The 22,302-nt window shown below is 40.5% G+C and overlaps 1 protein-coding gene across 1 annotated transcript in view; it reads right to left on the minus strand.

Moving 5' to 3' along the window:
* The window catches only part of PTPRG (protein tyrosine phosphatase receptor type G), a 401,265-nt gene that overhangs the window by 111,516 nt on the left and 267,447 nt on the right, over positions 1–22,302 (minus strand). Inside the window, exon 6 of the mRNA XM_051627714.1 lies at positions 880–946. Within this exon, the coding sequence (XP_051483674.1) occupies positions 880–946 (67 nt within the window). The remainder of the gene's footprint in view (positions 1–879; positions 947–22,302) is intronic.

The following is a 22,302-nucleotide window of genomic DNA, read 5'->3' on the forward strand; positions in this document are numbered from 1 at the left end:
TCAAGAGAAAAAAAAAAAAGTTTGTTAAGCTCTACAGCACTAGCTAATGTCTAAAGACAATCCCCAGAAAAGGTGCAAAGATGTTTTATAACAGCACTATAGATGGGATGGAGATTTATTACAGTACTGAGCACCATTCCAGCAGATGCCTTTTGAATTACAATGAGATTATTAAAACTTTACAAATCATTATATTAAAACCTGACAAGAGTACTTTGGGAACTGGAGCATCTTGATGTCATTGCTAATGATGCATTACCCATGATAAGGTTTCAGGAAAATTCCTACGTAAAAATTGGTTATAAAAGTATAAAACATATTAATATTTATTTCAGTACCTGCTATAAGTTCAAGGATAATAGGTTTATATGCATCAGAACAGCCGAATGATCGTATTTATGTCAGCATTAGAAAGATGTTCACCCACTGCAAAGTTTAATTAATTTTCATAGATAGTTAATTTTCTGTTTCATTATCAGCTCTCTAAATTTGAAAGACAAATAATTTATAAATAAACAGAAACTTCAGAGAGGAGTATTTTTAGAGCAAACAGAAGATAAATAGCAGGAATGAAGCATCAACGCTGCCTTCGAAGTACTAATATGAATGATATATTGTAGTAGGTTTTGATTGATAACTTACACATTCTAGAGCACTGACTGAAAAGAAACAAATTGTTTACTGTTAACCCCAAACCATTTTCAAGTAACAAATTACTCCGATCTTTACCAATCAAATAATGACTGTGATGCCCTTAAACATCAGTGCATGAGTAATGTGCAGGCACCATGTCCCTTCAGGGGTGACTTGATCCCTAAAGGACAATATTCCTGCCCTTCTCCCCTTCCCAGCAAGGAAAAAGCTCAAGCAGCAACTTACCATGGTGTACCACACCCTTCAACCCATGGATAATGGGATCCAGTGCTGGATTGTCCCTCTGACTGACCTACATGCAAAGGATACAGGATTAGTTACATCTATTCTGGCATCAGGCAGAACAGTTTCACTTTAATCTTTGAAAGAGAGAAAAAAAAAGATGTTATCTAACAAGCTGCTTAGTTCTCCCATTTACAATGGCTCTCCACCAAATGCCAAAGATACAAGATGTAATAAAAGAAAGTAAAGAAGGTTAAATCAAAAGAAAGCATCCTCTGAATTTATTAAAACATTAGCCATATTATCACCCCAGCAAAGCCTAAAAGCAGAGACCTGATTTTTCTCCATGTAATTCTGCTTTCATTGGGGAAATCCGCTGTGATAAACAGAAGTTATCTCAGACCAGTCCATCCCTTACAGATATGGGAAATAAATCTGGGGCTGCCACTTAGATCAGTGAAGCTAGACCCCTTTCAGCTGTAATGGAGCTGGACCTTGGCATCTCTTTGCTGTTCATATTTTTGCATTTATTTAATTTAGCATCACATGGGGAGAGGGGAAAAGAGCTTTGTGAGAGGACCTAGAAGAAATCTCTGATTTCTGACAATGCTTGTACTGCCAGACCAAACCCGGCTGTCCTGCAGTATTTCTTCTACCACACAGTAATCACCCGTGTCCTCCACAACAGTGAGCCCCAGTGCCAGAAAGAGGAGGGGAAGACAGCAGGAAGGATTATCCCAGTTGAACCCCACAACTTCCAAATTAAACCCATCACTTCGGTCACTTACTTGTTATACAGCCAAGGAATTTACAACCAAGAATGCAACTTTTTTTTTAACCTTTTGCCTCTTCAGAGGTATTGAAGGAATAATTCACTATTTCTGTGAACACATTTCATTATTTAAGATACTTGCCAATTTACTTTTGGGAAATAAATACTGGCATGTAACTCACCCTCAGGGAATAGTTTTCTTTTTTTTTCGGTTTTTTTTTGACCACCAGTTATTATCAAACGCCTGAGCAGTGTTGATCATTTTTGGATGGACTGCTCCCAATGGGCAAACACACTGAATGCAAAAGAGCTCCTCTGGACTTTGCTGCTTGACTGTGATTTCAATGTCATGAGGAAAAACAGAATTAATCACTTTATGGCTGTGTATGAACGCATGGGAAAGGAGTGGAGACAAAAGAAGAAGTCCCTGAGAGAGGACCTTGTGGCCAGCAGGGACACACTGCAGCATGAAGTGCAGAGCCAGCTTGGAGGGTACTCTTAAGAGGACATCATTGACTGCAGCACTTCCAAAAAAAGGTATTTTGAATGGCCTGAAGAGAAGCCTGGAATCCACTGCTCAATCCTCCCTCCCCATGACTAATAAGGAATCTTAGAAACCTCATTATCTTCTTAGCCAACTTCAGTGAAAAAAACCACAATAAATTACCTTTCTTTTTTCTATTTATTTGGTCTTTGAGCTACTCTGATGTGTTCAGGACACTTTTTCATCCTCCTGTCTAGAGATAAAGTGGTTTGTTTTGGTCTGGTATTTTTAAAAGGAAACTGAAGATCCTTTTCTCATCACAGAACTCCAGAACTTCCAACAATCAGGTAGGGCAAGATATGCAATAAAGTTATGAAAGTGGCAAAGCAAGAGCAGCTTTGAAATACATACAGCTTAGATGCTACTGGCAATAATAACATTAGCCTTGAAGGCTGTAAAGTCTTTGAAGCATGAACTTTTATATGCCCAAAGGGGTGCTCTGTACACTTTGGATTCTGTATAAATAATAATCACAGTACACTGAACCCAGTGACCCACTTTGTAGGTTCTGTCTGGCTTCTGGCAAATCAACAGTAAACACTAAAAATGCAGAATTTTTGCAAGACATGTTCCTGCATCTCTTCCATTTATTGAGGTTTCTCCAAGCCATGGCTACCACTAAAAAAAAATATATATATAAAAAATTAAAAAGTACCAACAATTTAGTATAAGACTGTAAGAAAAATTTGCACTGGACTTGAACAGTGTTTTATCTATTGCTGCCTAAACAGAAGTTGGAAAGAGTTTTATTTTGTTTCCTTTTATATTTTATTTTTCATTTCTGATGACAGCTAGAATCAGTTTGAAGAAGCTAAAGAATCCTAAAGTTTAAACTCTTCCTGTAGGGATTTTCTGTCAAAGTAGATAAATTCTTAACCTCAGCCTTGGCAGCACCCTTCTAATCTGCTGAAATGGGATACCTATATAGATCCAGGTACCCAATGTTTTTGAAAGCATCTTCTGCAAATGGGCTGTGTTCTTCAATAGTTTGAAATCAACAGCTACGTTATTTCTTTAGGGGCTGGAGAACAACTGCTCCATGTATTTGTCATCAAGTTTTCTGCAAGGGTACAAGGAGTGGGATCTCATGTTCCTTAAAAAATCACATGCAAACACTTGTGGAGATGTCAGTTCAGACCTGTAGGGGATAGAGTTATTTTCCTTCCAGATGCTTCTCCTCTTTTTTCCTTATACTCACACAATGTTCTCCCACACCTCACTACAACTATTTCAGGATCTTGATAAAACCATTAGAAAAGGGCCCAAAAGTTTTCTCATTTTGTGGAACAGTTCAGGCTTCAGAGCAAAACTTTTCTTACATTTTATTTTTTTCCAGTTCTTAAAAAAACACACCAACAAACCCCCTTGAATTTCCTCTTTATTTTTTTTTCTTTTTTTTTTTTCTCCTGTTCTCTGTATCCTTTTTCTGCCTGTGTTCATAGAGAAAAGGAGGTTTCTGAAGTCCAAAATGTCAAGTTCTATCCCCATTGCTGTACATCTCTGGTTTACCTGGCCTGGAGCTACCATGCTGGTTGAGATCAGAGATTCACCCATACAAGAATTCTGTCTCTGACAACAGCTGATACTTAAAAGAAAGGGGAAAAAAAAGACAAAAATCTCTAGAGTAAGAAGTGTCCTTCTGACCTGCTTTGTGATTCCGTGTCACAAAGCTCAAGCTTATATCCTTCTACAAATTATTTTTATCTATCTCCATTATATAATCTGTATTACAGCAGTGTATTTTTATTATCTTATGAATATATCTTGAAGGAAAGCAGCAATGAATTCTTCAGACTGACTTTACATGCCACACTTCTCATGATGCCTTGGCTGCAGAGCCAGAAAAAGACCATACATCTGTAACTGGGTCTCAGCACTTTGGCTTCACCCAACACACACCTGCCAAAGCTGAGCACAGCTTTTCTTTTCAGTGGGAGAAGAGCAACAAGTTTCCCCCTCCTCCTTCAGGAGGCTAACACAGAAGAAACATCACAAATGAAAATTTGTCAGGGACAGGAGTTTCATGCACAAACACAAACCTGCCATGCTGCTGGTCGTGAGAGCTCTGCCCTGCAAGTATTCATGGGACAGATGGAAAACCATCCTGAAATTGCCCTAAAATACCCCCTACTACAAATGGTGTTTCCTGAATGAGATACTTTTGCTCAACTGACTAACACTCTATAGGTCTGCAGTAAACAGGATAAATAATGCTTGTGTGCATCATTTATAATTGAAAAATGCCTGTAATCCTCTTCAGCAGAAATAAATAGGTAACTATCATGCTAAGCACAAGGGGAAAATAAACACAGAGATATCATTAAGCAGCTTCCTGTGCTAACAGAGCTCTCACCATAGGGTAAATATGGGATGAGCATGACATGAAGAAGCAAAATCTCTTTGTTTATCATACCCTTTGAGTGACTTTGATACGTGGTGCACATGCCATTCCGAGTGGAATGAATGGTCTGATATTAATGTAATGAATAAAACAAGCATTTGCAATGTAGGAAGAGGGAATGCACAAGTGACCCCATTCAGCGGTCACAAAACAGAGATGTTCTTCAAGTGAAGTCGCGGTGGAAATCATTACCCTAGACAGGTGGCATTTACTTCCAGCTCCCGCATCTAACGCGGGGACTGAGAAATGATTCATTCCTCAGTGAAAAACAAGGCCGATCAGCCATGAACTCCATTGACAACAGCGTTAACACCTTTCAGCAGCACAACCTGCTGTCCCCTTGCTTGATAGGGCTGCTCCTACGGCCTTACCCTCCAAGTCAGCAGGGTAGGAGGCACGCCAGGGAGCTAAGCACCTTCTCAGGATAACCTTATTAATACTCCAAAGAGGAAAGCTCCAGCAAAGGAACAGAGAGGATGTCATGAGAGGATCGACCCACCACGGCCAGGCTGATCACACCAGTACGGGCACCGAGGCACAGCATGTAAAAATAAACTTTACTGGGCAAGGTACTACTCTACAGAAAGCCCCTGTGTTACAGCAGTACTAAACTCAGCATGTCCTAGTGAGTTAAAAAAACCCAACCAGTTCTCACTCTCTATCATTCATTGTACACTAAGTAGGCAAAGGTCTCTGTTCACCTGATTATTTTACAGGAAAAATCCTCCTGACGTCTCTGATTTCACAAAAATCAGCAGAGTTCTAAAGCATTAAAAATGGTACCACATGCTATATTTTAAACCATGTGCTAAAGTCATCCAGGTAAACCACAACCTGTTTTTCTGCCGGCTGGGGAAAAAAAAAGTCTCAGGAAAAATTTTGAGCTTACAATGACTTTTTTAGGAAAAATAACAAAACCAGAAAAATAGGGGAAGCCCCAAATAAACACTGAGGCAGTTAGAAAGGCCACACAGCAACACCAGATGTTACCTCTGAGATTCCTGCCCAAAGGACCAGACTCCCCCCTTTTCCCATTGCTCTGGGCAGCCTCTCCAAAAGCCAGGTTTATTATCCCACCAGCCACCACCGGAGGGCTGGGGGAAGTACCACAAAGCTTGCTAATGATCCCTGGCACCAGTCACCTTGTGAGAAGTAGGTGAATATTAATAGCTTGAGCAGCTCAGGAGTAAGGAATACACTTTCTTTTTAAATACACATTTAAATAGACCTATTGTATTGAAGAAAAGGATGTGGGGAACAAAAAGAACAGCAGAAAAAACACCTATTTGGAGTGATACAAATTACAAATTTCTCTTTCATTTCTACCTTAAAAAAAATAATAAAATCTGGCATTTAGACTTATTAAACTGCCATAAATTTGCAGTGACTGCTTTCAAGCTCATTAAATGGGCTCACAGGCAGCATTGCAAAGCATCTCCAAAGGCAGGAGAAAGCCACAGTTGGCTGTATTGAAAGGTGAAATGACATGCATTTTGTGCAAGTCAGAGGAAAATGAATGGCAACAATTTTGTGATACAGTACCTGAGCCTTTCCCCTCCGAATAGTGATATAATTTACTTTTCTCTCCCACTGCAACATTTGGCCCTTGACTTGGAAACTAAATCTTCCATCTATCAAGCCCTACCCATCTGCTAAGTAAAATGGCCAAGACAATCTGCATGCCTTGAATTCGAGATGGGGCAGCTGCTCCCAGAGCGCCGTGGCATTAACATCCAGAGCACCAGCCTCTTGTGCTGCAAAGGATGGTGTCTGCCAAGGATGAATGACTACATACTTAACCGTGGCAGCTGAAGCCAGTGACAATGGCTGACACACAGAGATGCCAATGTGTCAAATTCTACTTTCAATTACAACAGTGAAAGTCAGGGGTAATATTCCCCCAGCCACATGCCTACAGCTCCTGCTCAGCCTGCAGTTAAGATCTACGGCTCACCAGCCAGATACTCAAGTCTCCAAACACTCTGTGCAAACAACTAAGAAGAAAAAGAAAACTACTATAAATTAACTTGGTCGCAAAGATTAAATGGTCCTGTAGGGTTTCAGGACAAGCAACATGCTTAAAAAATGTATTCTCTTATCAGCTCTGTAGTGCTGGACAGATGCCAGTCTCTATGGGAAAGGACCTGATTTTCACTGTTTTGGAACAGAAATTAGAAAAATCCCATTAATGCAAGCATTTTGCCATACAAAATGTATTTTAACATCACAGCAACAGCATTTCAAAGAATCCAAGATAATCACAGTCAAAAGAAGCATATTATTCTCAGCAAAGGGAAAGTACTTGGCATGCTGTTTGTGAAAACTTCAAATTCGTGTCTTTGGGGCCAAACTATTGTACATCCAGCTTGCACCTTGGGTAGGTCTGCTCCTAACCTTCTCAACGAAGGTGCTTTAATCCAGCATTGGTCTGAAGCCCTGAGAAAGGATACACATCCTGGCTTTGTGCTATGCACCCTTTTGCTGTGCACAGGGTCTATTGTCCCACCTCTCTCTTCGCTCCCTTTTGAAGTCCACATTGTAAAAGCTGGTTGTGGATAAATATCTCACTTCTTAAACACTTCTGAATAAAAGGAAGTGAAGGACTTCAGCCAGATCTGGGATGTAAATGAATAGATATGAAAAGTTTACACGTGCTTTCCTTTGAAATACAGTAGGAAATATTTATTTGGACCTTTTCAGGAGAACTGATGGGTGAGAAGGGATATTGGTCGTCACTGCAGCACACTGAGCTATCTGTGAAGGTAAGAAAATGCCTACAGAGCTCCCAGCATATAAGCTACATTTGGTGCTCTAAGTTTTTCACCTTCACAAGCACTAAATGATCCAAGAATGATATATTCCTGCTCCTCCACAGATGATATTTTCTTCCATCTCCCCCATATATGCTATAATTGCACATCTCCCTTATGAGTAGATGCAAAAGGACAAGTTGGCCAAGAGCCTGCAGCCTGACAGAGGTGAGCTGGGAGACAGAAAGCATTTGCCATGTAATGAATGGACTGCACAAACTAAGTATCCCAAATAATAAATTTGCAATGGAAAACAAGAAACGGAAGCAGCCCCCTTAATACTTCAAGTTGCTGCTCATGTGTAAAATGAGAGAGAATAACAGGTACCCAGGCAAGATGTGACACTGCACCTTATGCTGGTACACGCACTATTTCACACAGATACTGCCATGACCTTTTGATTTTTTAAAAATGTGCATTAGAGCTGAAGCTCGTCTTTGCCTATGGCAACTGGTTTCCGGTTCAGTGATTTGAAGGCAAATTCTGTTGAGTCAAATCTGGGTTTTGGCCTTCAGGTGTTAATAATCCTGCTAAGAATGAAAATACACTGAAGTCACAGAGGTATATAGGCTGGTGGAGGGAATGGTCCTAGATGTCTCATTCACCATATTGTTTGAAAAGAGGGGGAAAAAAAGTTAATGAGTCTTCCAATTATTATTTTAAATAAAGTAATGGGTGTGCATTGATCCTTCTAGCTAATTCCACTTTGAATAATACATCATTCTGACTGAAAGCTTGCTAGTGATGTATTAACTTCATATTTCATCACAGCTTCGGAGGGTATCTGTGGCGAGATATTAACTAGCAGTGCTAAAGAGGAAGCTGTACTTTTTTTCTTTTTCTATTTTTTTAAGTCCAAAGTGGTTTTAAAAGCTATTTAACTGACTTTGGGGTCAGATGTTCTGGCTGTCCCTCATCTTTAGTTGAGTGAAATGCAGCTACTTGCAACCACAGCTCCTCTCAGCCTTAGCTCTCCTCCTTTTTTGCTCCGGACTGGCTGCCTCTGGACTCGAGTTAGTTACAGGCACCCTGGGACAAACTAGGTTATAAATCAGCAGCTCCTGCTGTTATTATGACCCCTACAGATGCTTGAAAATACAAGAAGTACAAATAGCCAATCATAAACCAAAAATTTGGCTGAAATACCAGTGACCCCCAGGGCAAAGGGGCAGCACAGGCTACCCCAGAACATGCAACAGAATTTGCACCAGCATGTTGCAAGGCAGCATGCTAATATAAGAGACTGTCTCCAAAAAAGCAAGAATACAGAACTCAAAGGTAGAGTTAAGTACTGCTTAATAACTCAGCTCAGTATGTTGTGCACACTGTGTCAGTGGACAGGAGCATTGATTGGGTTTTGTACACACGTTGGCAGCTGAGTGATCTGCTCACCAGGCTGAGGAGGACTCTATTGCCTCCTCCCCACCCCACAGCATTACCTCCATTCACTATCACAAGATTTGCAACTACCAGCATGGTAAGAAACAGCCAACAATGTATTTTTCTTTCTTTTTGTAAGCCACTCATTTGTCCAAACTTTGACTCACTCCATTGATAAGGTAGGCATTAATTTCCCCTAAGTATTCTTGCACTCTGAAAGCACGATGCAGCTAATTTACTGCAAGTGAATAGCACATTCAATTAACAAATTATTGAAAGATCTTAATAAGCATATATCTGAGGAAAACCAAAAGCTATCTGCAGCCCAAAAGCACAATCTGATTAGTAGCAATAAAATATCTGAGATACAAAGCTCTGTAAAGGACAAAATGTAATTGCAACGCAGAGGAGAGACAGCTTCAGTGGCAGATTCTCAAAGCTGGGAAAGCTTGATTGATAGACTGTACCATCTGCAGCTGAGCAAAAAAAAAAAAAGCTAGAGTAGCTGCAAGTTTATTTAAAGCAATTTTGGTGCACTGAGCCTACTAGTTCTCCTTTGAGAAAATAATATGATTTCCACATAGAGCATGTAGTCTACTTATTTAAGCAGCAGTGTGCAAGATCTCTCAATCCTACCAGTAGTTCAGCTGGAAAAATGACACACCAGGGGGTAACATTTTATCAGGATGGAGGCTATTTTATAAAAACTGCCATCAGTTATAAACTGTTCTCACCATCTAAGTTTAAAAAAAAAAAAAAAAAAGAGGAGTTGGGTGTCCTTTAGAGTTTCCACAATCTGCCCAACTTACAGGAGTGTTTAGATAAAAATAATCATTTTGACCTAAGTAGGGAGGAAAATGAAATGGTGAAATGAAAAAAATATAATGAGCACTACAGCCAGATCATCCCACAGCACCCACTCTTTGATATACAGCTTCACACATTTTGAGAGGCTAAACTCCAAACTGTGAAACCAAGAATGGAAGTTTGCTTCCATTTTCTTCTGCTCCTGGCTTGAATTTGGTGCAAACGTGTGCAACTGAGACAAAAAATAAAATCAACAGCTTTTTAAAAATTTCTTTTTTAAAATAAACCAATGAGATTTGGTGGCTAAACAAGAAAATAAATTTTGCTGGGCAAAATGCTAAGGGCAGAAGGGAACAGCTCAGATGGGCATCTGGAACCACAGCTCTTTGCAGGGGTTTGTAATTTAATTGCTCCAGCTAAGCTTGCCTAGGATGCAGCAGAGATTTCCAGCCAACACAAAGGATTTTGGTGACAGAGGTCACAACAAGCACCCCTTTAAAATGAAGAAAAGAAGTAATCTTAGCTTCCCAGCATCTTTCATTCATTCTACATGAAAAGTCCTCTTTTTTATTTCTTCTCTCCTGGAATTGCCCTGGCTCACTTCCCCACAACAACAGCGGCTCCTTCCAGCACACCAGTATGAGATGACTCAAACCAACATCTGTGAGTCACAAACACAAAGGATGCAGAAATGTCAATTAAGTTACACAGCCACTTCCCCAATGACAACCACACCTCAGTTCACAATTAAATTAGAAATCCAGTGGAAAAAAAATTGCTGTACAGCAGAATTTCTATCTCCTGGTCAGAAACACAAAACTCCAATGCAGTTTACTTATCATTCCTTTTACCTCGTTTTTAAGGAGGCTGGTTTGCTACAGCAAATTCCCTATATCTTACTTAGCAGCCATGGGCTAGAAGGGCTCTCAAGCTTCTGGGCATCTTTGCAATACAAGAACCAAAGGTCAGACCAGTGGTGTTAATTAACAGCTTTCCGTTTCAAGAGGACTAGCAAGTCTGTCAACTATGATACATTTTTGTATTGTAAATATCTTTCAAGCAAGTTCTTCCATATTTATCTTTTGTAAATTCTCAGTGTCATTTCAGTTCTCGCAGATGTGTGCAGCTTTGCAAAATGCCATGAACTTGCACAGTTCAGTGCTCATGGTACCCAAGGCAGAAAGCACCAGCTAATCCTCTGAGTTTCCTCACTTCTGCCTCTGCTCTCATTTCTGAGCTGCCTCCCTCCTCCATCGCCCACCTGCCACATCCTTCTCATTCTCTCTTCCCACCCAGTGAGCTGTTTCCATCTCCTCCGACGCTACAGCATCCTCTGTTCCCAAACCACTCCACGTACCCCCTTGAGCACCCTTGCACTGATCTGACACCTCCTCCTTTCCACCCCCTGCCTCCTTCACCATCAAGGTAGTCCCTGTGCCCTTTCACACCCACTCAGATGTCCTTCATGGAGACAGGGAAAAGAAGTAGCTTCAGCTACTGAGGGTGGTGACAAGTCTTATCCAGGGGAAACTTGGATGCCAGCAAAAAAGGTGCAGTGCCCAGCTGCAGGACTGCCAAGGACTCCATAGCTAGTGGCCATGGAGGGAAGGTGCACCAAGAGCCAGGTCCTTGAGCCTGGGGTGTACCAGCAGAGCTTGGAGAAGCAGGTGAGATGAGGCAGTCCTCATCTCAATCTCTTTCAAGCCACTGAATCAAGATTGGCAGGATGTGGCCTGCAATAATCTTCTCAGATGCTTCTAAGCCACTCACACTCCTGCAGCAACAAAAGCACAGCTAAACCCAGCCATTTCACCTGGTGTAACACTACACAAAACAGTGAGGATCATATGTCAAGCTGTTTATTTTTCACTTGGTTAGAATGACCCAACAACTTGCTCAGTTCCTTGCAAAAACATTTCAACAAGTCTCATGGCTTGGTTTAGAAGATATGGGGAAATTATTGTGCTGAAAAAAGCCCACTTAGAACACAAGTGCATTAAAAGCCTGGGAAGCATTCAGTAGTGGCAGCAGTTTCTTCCTCTTGAAATACAAAAACTAACATGACATCTATGCTTGTTTCAAGATGTTCTACATTTCAGCAGTGGAAAGTGAATGCTATTCAATCACTGCGAGTAGGTGCTAGTCGTAAAGCCACAGAATGCCCCAGGATGCTCTAGCCTTCATGTCTCCACTCCAGGGGCTTCTCACAGCTTTCCGGTGCTCCCGTGGAGTGTGACCAACTACAGAGGGGGCTTTCAAGCCCACCCCCTACACAGGATATAACTTCAAAATTACCAGAATCTTAACATCTCAGGAAAGGTAGAAGAGAAAATAAAATGCCACTGAATATGATTTAAAACGAAACTTAAAACACAGTTAGAACAAAAGGTTCTCTTTGAACGAGTTTAGTCTGACCTGGAGCAGAGAAGATGCTTCATGGCATGTGGGCGCACACAGGAATGCTCTCAGGAAGAGTCCTGTGTCTCCTCTCCTCTCCCCTCACACACACTCTGAATCCACTTGCCAGAGAAGTTCTTTAATCATTTGAGGTGTTTACTTCCTTCTTTTTTACTTCTTTTCACACCACAGCACTTTAACTCTTGGGTGTCCACAGATCACACATACTGGCTATGATCCTATCACCAACACTGAGGTCAGGCAGCTGGATCACCCAGGTTCTTGGCACATGTTTTGCCATGACCCCAGTTTTGGTATCCACCTCAAGAAAAGCTTCTTATCTCTCCCCTCAAAACCTGGCAGGCTGCATGGTCCTTTGATGGCACCACCCTCACATGACCACCTGTGACTAACTTCACAACCTTTGCTAGCCCTTCTCCTGCCAAAAGCTTGAACAGGCATGGAGCAAGCTAAAAAAGCCACTGAGGATGATCCTCAGAGGGCTGGTGCAGAGGAACACATTCCATGCCAGGTTGCACAGGCAATTGTCCCCAGAATGCCTGAGACCCAACACAGTTTGAACTCCAGCCCAGCTGCTCCTTGCACACGAGGAACACTGCACTGACAGCTGGTGTGAGGATGGGAAGGTCTTCAGAGCGAACAGGAGCAAGCACCAGTGCTTGAAAGCTTGATGCTGCAGCATCCCATGCTCCCTGCAGACTGGTCCATCACCCCAGCACACTGGTAGGACACACCTGCACCTGCAGCTCTGTCTCCACTCAGATTTCAGGGGTGCATCAAACATTTTCATATATAGTATGATAAGGAAGCCATAAAAAAATCTTCTATGTTTAGAAGTAAGACATTAGTTTTATGCCCCAGATGCAATGCAAGCAGTAATAAAGGAAGAAAGAGGGCATTTCTTAAAAGGCAGGCATAGGCTGGGCACTTAGGGCATAAATGCAGCATTAAAAAAAATTGCTTCTGACACAAGAACAGCTGACAGAGATAATCTCTGTAGCTCAGCATGAATTTATACAGCCTTTCAGCAACTCTATTAGACAGGTGTGGTAGCAGCCAGCTGTGCTGCACACACAGACCAAGTTTCTCCAAAGCCCAAGTGCCCATATGGCCCTGCAGCACACCAAGGGGGTGCCACCTGCCCAGGTATCACTCCCCTCTCCCACCACCATCTGTCCACAGAGAGGTCTTGGTATCGACCTGAATCAGAGCAGGTCGATCTAGACCTAGCAGAGCAGGTCTAGATAACAAGGCAAGTTTAAACCCAAAAGTGATGGATGTTTCCACCCACAACACAGGGATCACCAACCACCTCTCGACCTAGACAGGTTTAAAAGCCAGCTCTACTTCTGCCCTTTAATTCCCTGCCCAAGTCATGAGATGAGACAAGCCTAGCCATAAGGCGAGGTGGGCTGTGATCTATTAGAGAAAGTAAGCTGATTAGCTGAAATATCATAAATCTCTATAGATATCTGGAATAGCAGAAGGCAAGAGTTTGCTTAGCCGTATCACTGGTAATGAGTTGGCAAGCAGAGAGCATTCCAAAACATTAACCTCAAGTTTAATTTGACTGGTATGCACTTTGGGAAAGTACTTAATAAGGCTGGTTCACCCAAGATGGGGAACTATCTGTCTGCTCTTGTCTTTCACAAAGTGCAGCAGAATATAAATTCCTGTGTTTTTAGTAGTTTAGAATACAAAATGAAGAAGAAAAAAAAAAAAGATCTTTGAAAAGTGATTGATGTCGTCTAATCATGTTTCACACAAGAGCATTTCAAATTATGTTAGATATTTTTATAGGATCTAGATATGATAAAGAAGGTTTGCCAGGTGGCAAGGTAGGCAGGGGGGAGGAAGGAGTAAGAAATAACTTTATGTTGACTGCTTTTAATACACAAGCATGTGCATAATGCCACACAAACCACAGACAGAGCACACAAAAAATTGACTAGCATAGCTGTTGGGGTTATGGAGCTTTGCTTTATAATCAACACTTACTCATATAGCTGCTTTTTAAATATTGATTTGGTAACATGATCTTGAGGGAAAATAAATATTGAAAAGGCTGATTTAATTCAATCATTCTGATTTCTGCATAACTTGATCCTATTTCTTAAAAAACCCAGAAAGCAGTAACCAAAGTGAAGCTTACAGATCAGCTAATACATGTACAGCCTTAAAATAACATGAGACACACTATAAATTACATTGAGATCCAAAGTTAATCTGTTTTAGCAATGTTCTTGCAGCAAGTAAAGATGAATTTTATGCTGAAAAAATCCCTTTTACCAGGAGCAAGACTGAGCTTTCTAATAACCAAGCTACTTTGTAATGTTACACATCATTTTACTTTCTTCATAAGGAACAGTTTGCCAAATCTCCAGTTAGGCTGCATGTGACACAGTACACATGCTGCAAAACCAACACCTCCTTTCAGAAAGTCTCTTCACTCATGATAATGACTACACCACAACGCATTTTTGATGAGCAGAAATAGTATGGTTACAAATAGTACTTGAATACTTTTCTCATGGTATCAGGCAGGTAGCTTTTCTTAGGCTTCTCTTTGCTCCCAGCTGTGAAACCATTGCAAACACTGTAAGCTCACAGGAAAAAACCTGCTCAACTTTGCAAGCCTCTGAAAATTCACGGTTCAGAGGTGCTATGAACAGATTGAAGCAATCTTTATTTAACACATATTTCAATTTTCAGCACAGAATAAGATGCTGATTGTCATTCTTGACTCTAACCTATCTCCAGGAGAGCTAAACGTGCAGTAAAGCACATCCCAGCTTTGCTGGTTTTGCTCAGGTAACTGTGGTGCAAGCACCCCTGAACTTAAAAAAAAGAGGTCTTTAATATTATTCAAACCAGGACCATTTAGATAATTTCAGACTCACCACATCAGCTAGGTTAGTGTGCCTTCCTGTGAATCTCAGTTGTAGAAGATACGTCTGAAAATTATACCGCAAAAGGGTTCCCAGGTTCACACCCTCATCTCCACCCTATGAACTCAAGGATTTCTGGTTTAGATTCACGGGAGGTAAAACCTCAGATACAAGGATTGCTCTGGGCAAGCCGCCATCTCGGCTGCAGAACGATTTTGGGGGTGATATGCCATCAGCATTATCAGTTAAAGCCATCAGCCATACATACAAATGTCTACCTCTGTACAAAGACATAAAGAAAGGGACCAACTAGACCCTGATTTACTTTCATTGCCTTTCTTTGACCCTTGGAAAGAAAACCACTGGCTCAGAAACCCCTGGATAATCATCTCTCCTGCAATTGTCCTGCAGCACAGAAACTACAGATGACAAAAACCAGCAACAACTTGACCCTCCGGCAGTAACGTGTAACATTGGATCTACAGCAATCTGGGATAGATTTTGTAACTACATTTCTGAGGGATATTTTCCTGCATGCTCACTCTGCAACACGTGTAATGTACAGGAATTATACAGGAAACCACACGTATAATGGATAATAACCGGGGTGGTGCTCACATGAACACACCAGCCTGACAACAAGCAGCACCCCCTGCTCCTCTTCCCTTCCTTGCACACTTCCATGCTTCCACAGCACATACAATCTGGGAAAAACATACTGACATTTCAGCTGGACCTGTTCTGTGACTCGGCTAAGGACGGACAGGGTGGGCAGTGCAGATGAAGGCAAAATTAGGATGACCACGTTACCACCTCATTGATTGTACAAAAATGGCATGTTCCATTTATTTGTACAACACAAGCCCTAAGTGATTTTTACATCTCACAGCAACCTATTAACTGAAAGAGACTTTGTGAATGGAGTATCTGGGTAAACACTTCAAATAAATACATAAATTATGCATAGCCAGTATACTTTTTCTACCTTAGGGATCAAGCTGAAACGAGACTAAAGAATTATGTTTTATTTGTATTAAAAATGTATTAGCTGCTGTCCAGGAAGGTCTTCTAGAACATTTGGTATGCCACCCAGGAAATTCTGTCTGAAGCTTGCATTGTTTATTATTGCCAATACTAGGAGAAACTTAGTACTGTTATATCTGAGAACTACAGTAACGATTCTTCAGGCAGAACAGTTTAAATTTAATAACTTTTTCATCTAAGCCAGAAGATCTAAAGCCAAAGAAATCTCTGATTTTACTCATCTACTTTATATATTCAGACTTTACTACCAATCTCTCTTTTGTGGTACAAACTGAAACAAGGTAATAATTTATGAATCAATTCTGTGCTCACCTTCACTTAAACTGTGCCACAACAATACCTGGTAACCAGAGACAGATGAAGACTACAGTTTCATGGAAGATATCAAGGACAAGAAGTGTAATTTTTCTAAGGGCTACACAAATCCTGCTCAACATCCTGCAGAGCTGGGCAACATGTGGATTGGAGAGCTAGATTTTCCTGATTGAAAGATTACCTTTCTCCACCTACATCCCATTAATGAAAAACAATTGTAATATACGTGATTAGTACTCTGAGAGACCAATGGGGTATAAGTCCTGGAATGCTACAGAGAATGTTTTTTGCAGAAAAAGAAATTGAATTAAATTTAAAGAAGAAGCAGACAGAATAATAATAATAATTAAAAAATCTTCCTGGAATCCCAGCTGGATGTTTAACAACAGGGACAAAACAGGGACTTATCAGAGGCAGCTGCTGTGTTTGGGAGAGATGAGAAAGCAAAGGAGATGAACATACAGCCTTAGGTCTCCTTTGATTCTGTATCTAAGAGCAATTAGAGCAAAGCTCTCTGAAGGCTTAGATAGCAAAAAATAGATGCTTTATTTCCAGCTTCTCTCTTCTTTTTTTCTGAAACAAAAAAGGTCAAGTCAAAATGCACCACATTTGGAACATGAAAGAGGATGGAGCAATTGTTGCTATCATGGGGGGAGAAAAGGTACTTGCAGCAAAGAAAAAAAACCACCTCCAATGGCTTCTCAGTGCTCGAAGACACAGAGACACTGTACAAGGGGCTGTTGTCCCTCCCTTAAGGAAGGCAATAGGTGAGTGACAGCAGACTGTGTGAAGACTGGGGGTCCCTCCCCTTCGGACCAGCTCACATGGCATTCAGCTCCTAGTCTGCTTTGTGACGTTTGATAAAGTGATAAATTGATGCATCAACAAAGCACATCAGAGTAAAATGCAAAAAGCTTTACTGTAGTTATAGAACTTATTTGTTTCTTAGTCTAATGGTTATAATCAGCAGACTTCCTGAGTATCAATCTTCCTGAGCCACAGAGGGGGTAAGATTATAGTCTGACAACTGTAATTTTTACATATTAGACATCTAAGTGTCATTTTCAGGAATCTGGTAATGAAAATTCTACAAGGTATTTTTCTATCGATTTTACAGCATGGCTACAATAGTGATTATTTATTGTTTTAAGACAGGTTATTTTTAAATCACAGAGAAGCAAATGACTGTGTTTATGATGCTGACATTAGACACTATAAATATTCCTAAACTAACTCCTCCTTTGAACATCAAGGGTGAGAGGAAGGGAAGGGAGGCAAAACAATACACAAATGCATGCTGATCAAGTACTTAGGGCAAGTTATTAAAATAAAAATACTAGAATATAAGAGGACAATTATGAGAATTAAGGCTAGCAAATCGGTATGTAATTTAATGAAGCAAATTAATAATGGCATCCCACTTGGGATTAATTGTAATGCATTAATTTAGAAGCACTGGGAAAGCAAAAAAGCTGCAAGTCAAAAACATTTATGATGTTGTAAACTGACAGACAGTGATCTTAACATTCAGATGAACATTAAACTAGAAGAGCAGAGAGATCTATTCCCCATGCAGTGCACACAACCAGCTCTCATTAATGGTTACTGTAGATAGCTCAAGATATTGAGGAAAAGACCCCATAAAATATACAGAGTATTTTTCAAATTTGTAGCGTTGCACAACATTGGAGTTTAAGTCGTCTTAACAGCAAGAAAGTTTACAGATCTTTCCTAGCATCAACAACTATGACGTTTCCACTAACTAAATAGGAGCAACAGACCATGATTTATCACAAAAAGGAGAAGTCACTCAAGAAACCATCACCATTGTTCATCACCTTCCTTGCTACTGCATCCAAACCAAAGCATCGACCACACAAGTTTGGACTCATGATCTCAGACTTGGCAGTTAAGAAAGCATTTACACTGCATTTGGGGGGAAAAAAAATACATAAAAATCTAATTTTTACCTTCAATTAGAGAACTTTCAGACACTTTGGAAGTTGCCTTTCTCTAGATATCAGAGACTAAAACCAAAATAAAAGGCAAACACTCTGCATTCTGGTATTCTGCTCTGCACTGTAAAAGAACCCCACGATACTGCTTTCCATACAGCCCTTTAAAACTCAACCTATCAAAAAGGCTTTAATTGAAAGTATTGCATTTTGGAGGTCATCTGACATCAAATCTGGCTTCTTGCTCTTCTGCTATATTGGAAAATACTACAAACAAGTTCACAGAGCTGAGGAGAAGAAGAGAAAGGAAGATGATTGCTTGAGCACTGAAGAAGATAAGTGCACATAAGGTAGATTATCTTTCTACACTGCACAGTCAGCCTGTGGATAGAAAAGTTTCAACACAGCAGGTTGCAGCCATCATGATCTAGAGACTGCAAATGCCTCTTGGCAGAACACAGGCAAGCAGAAGCAGAACGATGTGTTTGCTTCCAAGAACGATCTGTTTCAGCCGCCCTGTCAGTCTGTCTGCCTCCACATCCAGCCCCCCTTTCACCCCCACATTTGTACCTTCTTCCTCCAAGCTCGCTTGCTCAGGATGTTCAGGCTGCTGTGTGATCACTGCTGCTCTTTCCAGTCCTAGATTTAGCCCCGTGGGCTCCTTCTTATGGATAAGCCACAACAAATGTACAGCTGTGTGAATGAGAGAGCTTGAACCCACGGTACTCTGCAAGTCCAGAGAAACTTTGCTCGTGTTTGTATGAGATTTGAAGTGAGGGGTTACCAGGAGCCCAGGCTCAGTGACCCCAGCAGCAAAGGTGTGGATCAGTGCTGTCGTTACTGGACAGAAGATTTGGAGTACTGCAGATTTTCTGGTAAAAAAACTGGTGAAAAGGCCAGTTTTTCTTCAGTGCACTTCAGCTCTCTGACAAAGTTCTCACTTATTGAGCTCAGGACCATGTGAGTGACAAATACCACTGGGCTCACAGCTGGCACCCAGTCCTGGCTCCCTGTGCTCCCCAAAGTGCTCATGGCATTTGCTCAGTGAAGCCCCAGGGCTCACCCCAGCAGCCTGATTCTTCCTTGCCTGTTTCTCTGCCCAGCTCCAAGCAAGGATCTGCAAGGAAGGGATGCTGCTCTGTCCATCTCACAAAAGCATCTTGCTCCACAGCTAAAAACTCCTTGAAGCTTCACTATTAAACTCAAGGCTTAATCAGGAACTGTTTGCTTTGTACTCTTGAGAGTCAGCCTAACTGTTTATGCACTACAGCAAAGGATCGAGAACCTTATGACAAAAAACTTTTTTTTTTTTTAGTAATTTATGCTGTAAACAACAATTTTACTATTAAACAACATCTGAAGCATGATATATTGGGACAAAGGTATGGATCAGAATAAATTTAAAGCCTCATTTTTAAGCACTTGACACTCATAATCACCAAAATTGAAACTTTATACACATAATTTCTTTTTCTTACTCAGAGCTATTCCCCATCTGTTCTCTTCTTTCTTCTTTTACATAAAATATTCAAAAATATTCATATTTCCCAAAGAAACTTTAAGCAGAAGTTGAAATAAAAATCTGAATGTTGGCCTTAGTTTTATTTTTTGTTGTTGTTTTCTTTAACAGAAAAGTAGAATATATCTATTTTTTAGAAACAGACACTTGTCATTAATTTTTGTCTTGTACCCAAACCCAACATCCAGTCAAAAGGGTTTCAGTCTAAGTTTTTTGATCAGCAATAATTATTATTGTTAGGCACCCAAACCTGCATGTTTTGGCTAGAGACCACTTTTGGAGGCTGTTCAGTGCTATTCACATATTGAACTCAATCCAAACCTAACAGACTTTAAGAAGCTCTCTTAATTTTATATTTAAATTCTCCATGAGTCAAAAATCACTTTTATATTTTTATAATTTTATCTCCATTTATTTACTGGAAAATCAGGAGAACCCTCTTCTGCTCCAGAGATGCTTCATATTACTATACATCATTACAGGTATTATACAAGTTGTTTCTCAAAAAATAAAATAAAATGTACTGCCTGTGCTGTTTGACCATTCCTACCTACTCTGATTTCCTTGGCCTTCAGGGGTCAGAGTAGCTACTTTGTATCTATCATCCTTCAACTATTAAAGGCCCCTAGTACTGCTTTTATTAGTAACAGCTAATAGTTTAAATAGCTGCAACAATCACAAAAATGCTAGGAAACTGGACTTCAGTGAGGAAGAACACATTTCAAATTGTTTTGCTTGTCTTCTGTTACATGAAGGGTTACTAGTACATAGGCATACACATTGACAAATGTACACCTATCCAAAAGCACTAAATAAGTAGCTTAACCTGCAAACATTTTTGTTTTATGAAGGTAATTAAAAAATACCTGTTCTAATTACTAAATATTACTACTAACCAATAATAATAGTTTTATTACTCATAAGCTACTATTAATAAAACACCATGGGTTCTAATGTAACCATTAAAAGAATTACTACTGTAATTTAATTTTAAGGTCTTTACATGTATCTGAAGTCTATTAAAAGAAATGAAAAGCCTCTCCATGACTCTCAGTGATGCCCTGCATGTTAATGATGTTACATCTTATTTGAACTACTGCAAATCACCTTTAAGATATTGCCTAAACACTGAAGCACTGATTATGCTTCATTGTAGGTGGATACAATGTTTCAGGAAAAGCACACACCTTCCCTCTCCATTCTCATTGCAAAATCAAGCTAGTTTTGCTCAGACTGTCAAACAGCATTATAACAAGGGAGAGCTGGAATTAGGGGTTTGCCAGCAATCAAGGCAGGGAACATGGTCTCCTACAATAGCTTCTGTATTTAAAGCAAATATTCAGCAAATTTATTTGGCTACCAGGTAAAACACATGAAAGAATTAATGAAAGGGAAGAAGTGGAGGGGGAAGGTTTCTAGGGGAGTTAAAAGCTGAATCCTGCTATTTGAGAATTCTACATTAAGGAAATATATTTGTGCCAAATATTCAATGACTTTGACAGTGTTCCACTGAATCATTCTGTCTAGCTCATTTAGGCCTCTCTGAAAAGTAAGCTATTGATTGCCTTCATGAAGCACACCAAGAATTGCTACCAAAAAAATCTCACAAAAAGCAAGGCCACAATTACTATTTCTTTCACTGAAAGCAAATCTCTGCATACGTGAGCTAACAGCAAATATGAAGACATTTACACACAAGTAATACACACACAGCTAACAGTTAAAAGTGCTACACAGTATTCAACAACTGTAAAAAAAACTAGTATTGAAAGAGAGGATTAAGGATGGCATCCACGTTCCCATTCCTCCTCCCCCTCTATTCTGGTGAGGCCACATCTGGAATATTGTGTCCAGTTCTGGGTCCCTCCATTCAGGGAACTGCTTGAAAGAGTCCAGCACAGAGCCACAAAAATGATGAAGGGAGTGGAACATCTCCCTGATGAGGAAAGGCTGAGGGAGCTGGGTCTCTTGAGCTTGGAGGAGACTGAGGGGTGACCTCATCAATGGTTACAAATATGTAAAGGGTGAGTGTCAGGAGGACAGAGCCAGGCTTTGTTCAGTGATGTCCAGTGATAGGACAAGGGGCAATGGGTGCAAACTGGAGCACAGGAGGTTCCACGTGAATATCAGGAAGAAATTCTTTCCTGTGAGAGTGACAGAGCCCTGGGACAGGCTGCCCACAGAGGTTGTGGAGTCTCCTTCTCTGGAGACATTCAAACCCACCTGGACATGTTCCTGTGTGATGTGCTCTGGGTGATCCTGCCTGGCAGGGGGGTTGGACTGCATGATCTTTCGAGGTCCTTTCCAAGCCCTAAGATTCTGTGAACCCAGGAAAAGACCTGTAAAACCTTTGATCTTCAGCTTAGGTACTTTTCAAAATACTGTTAGTTGCACATTTGCTGCCAAGTACCTAATTACCTTTAAAAATCTAGCCCTGCACTGATAAAGCTCTTGAGTGATCGAGGTATCAACATCACTCATCATTATGAAGATAATGTTAATGATGAAAGCATTGCTAAAAGTTATTTTAAAATTCATTTTTACTTTATCCTTAAAGATTATTTGTTTCAGTA

This window comes from Apus apus, chromosome 9, assembly GCF_020740795.1.
Source record: "Apus apus isolate bApuApu2 chromosome 9, bApuApu2.pri.cur, whole genome shotgun sequence".
Taxonomy (NCBI): Eukaryota; Metazoa; Chordata; class Aves; order Apodiformes; family Apodidae; genus Apus; species Apus apus.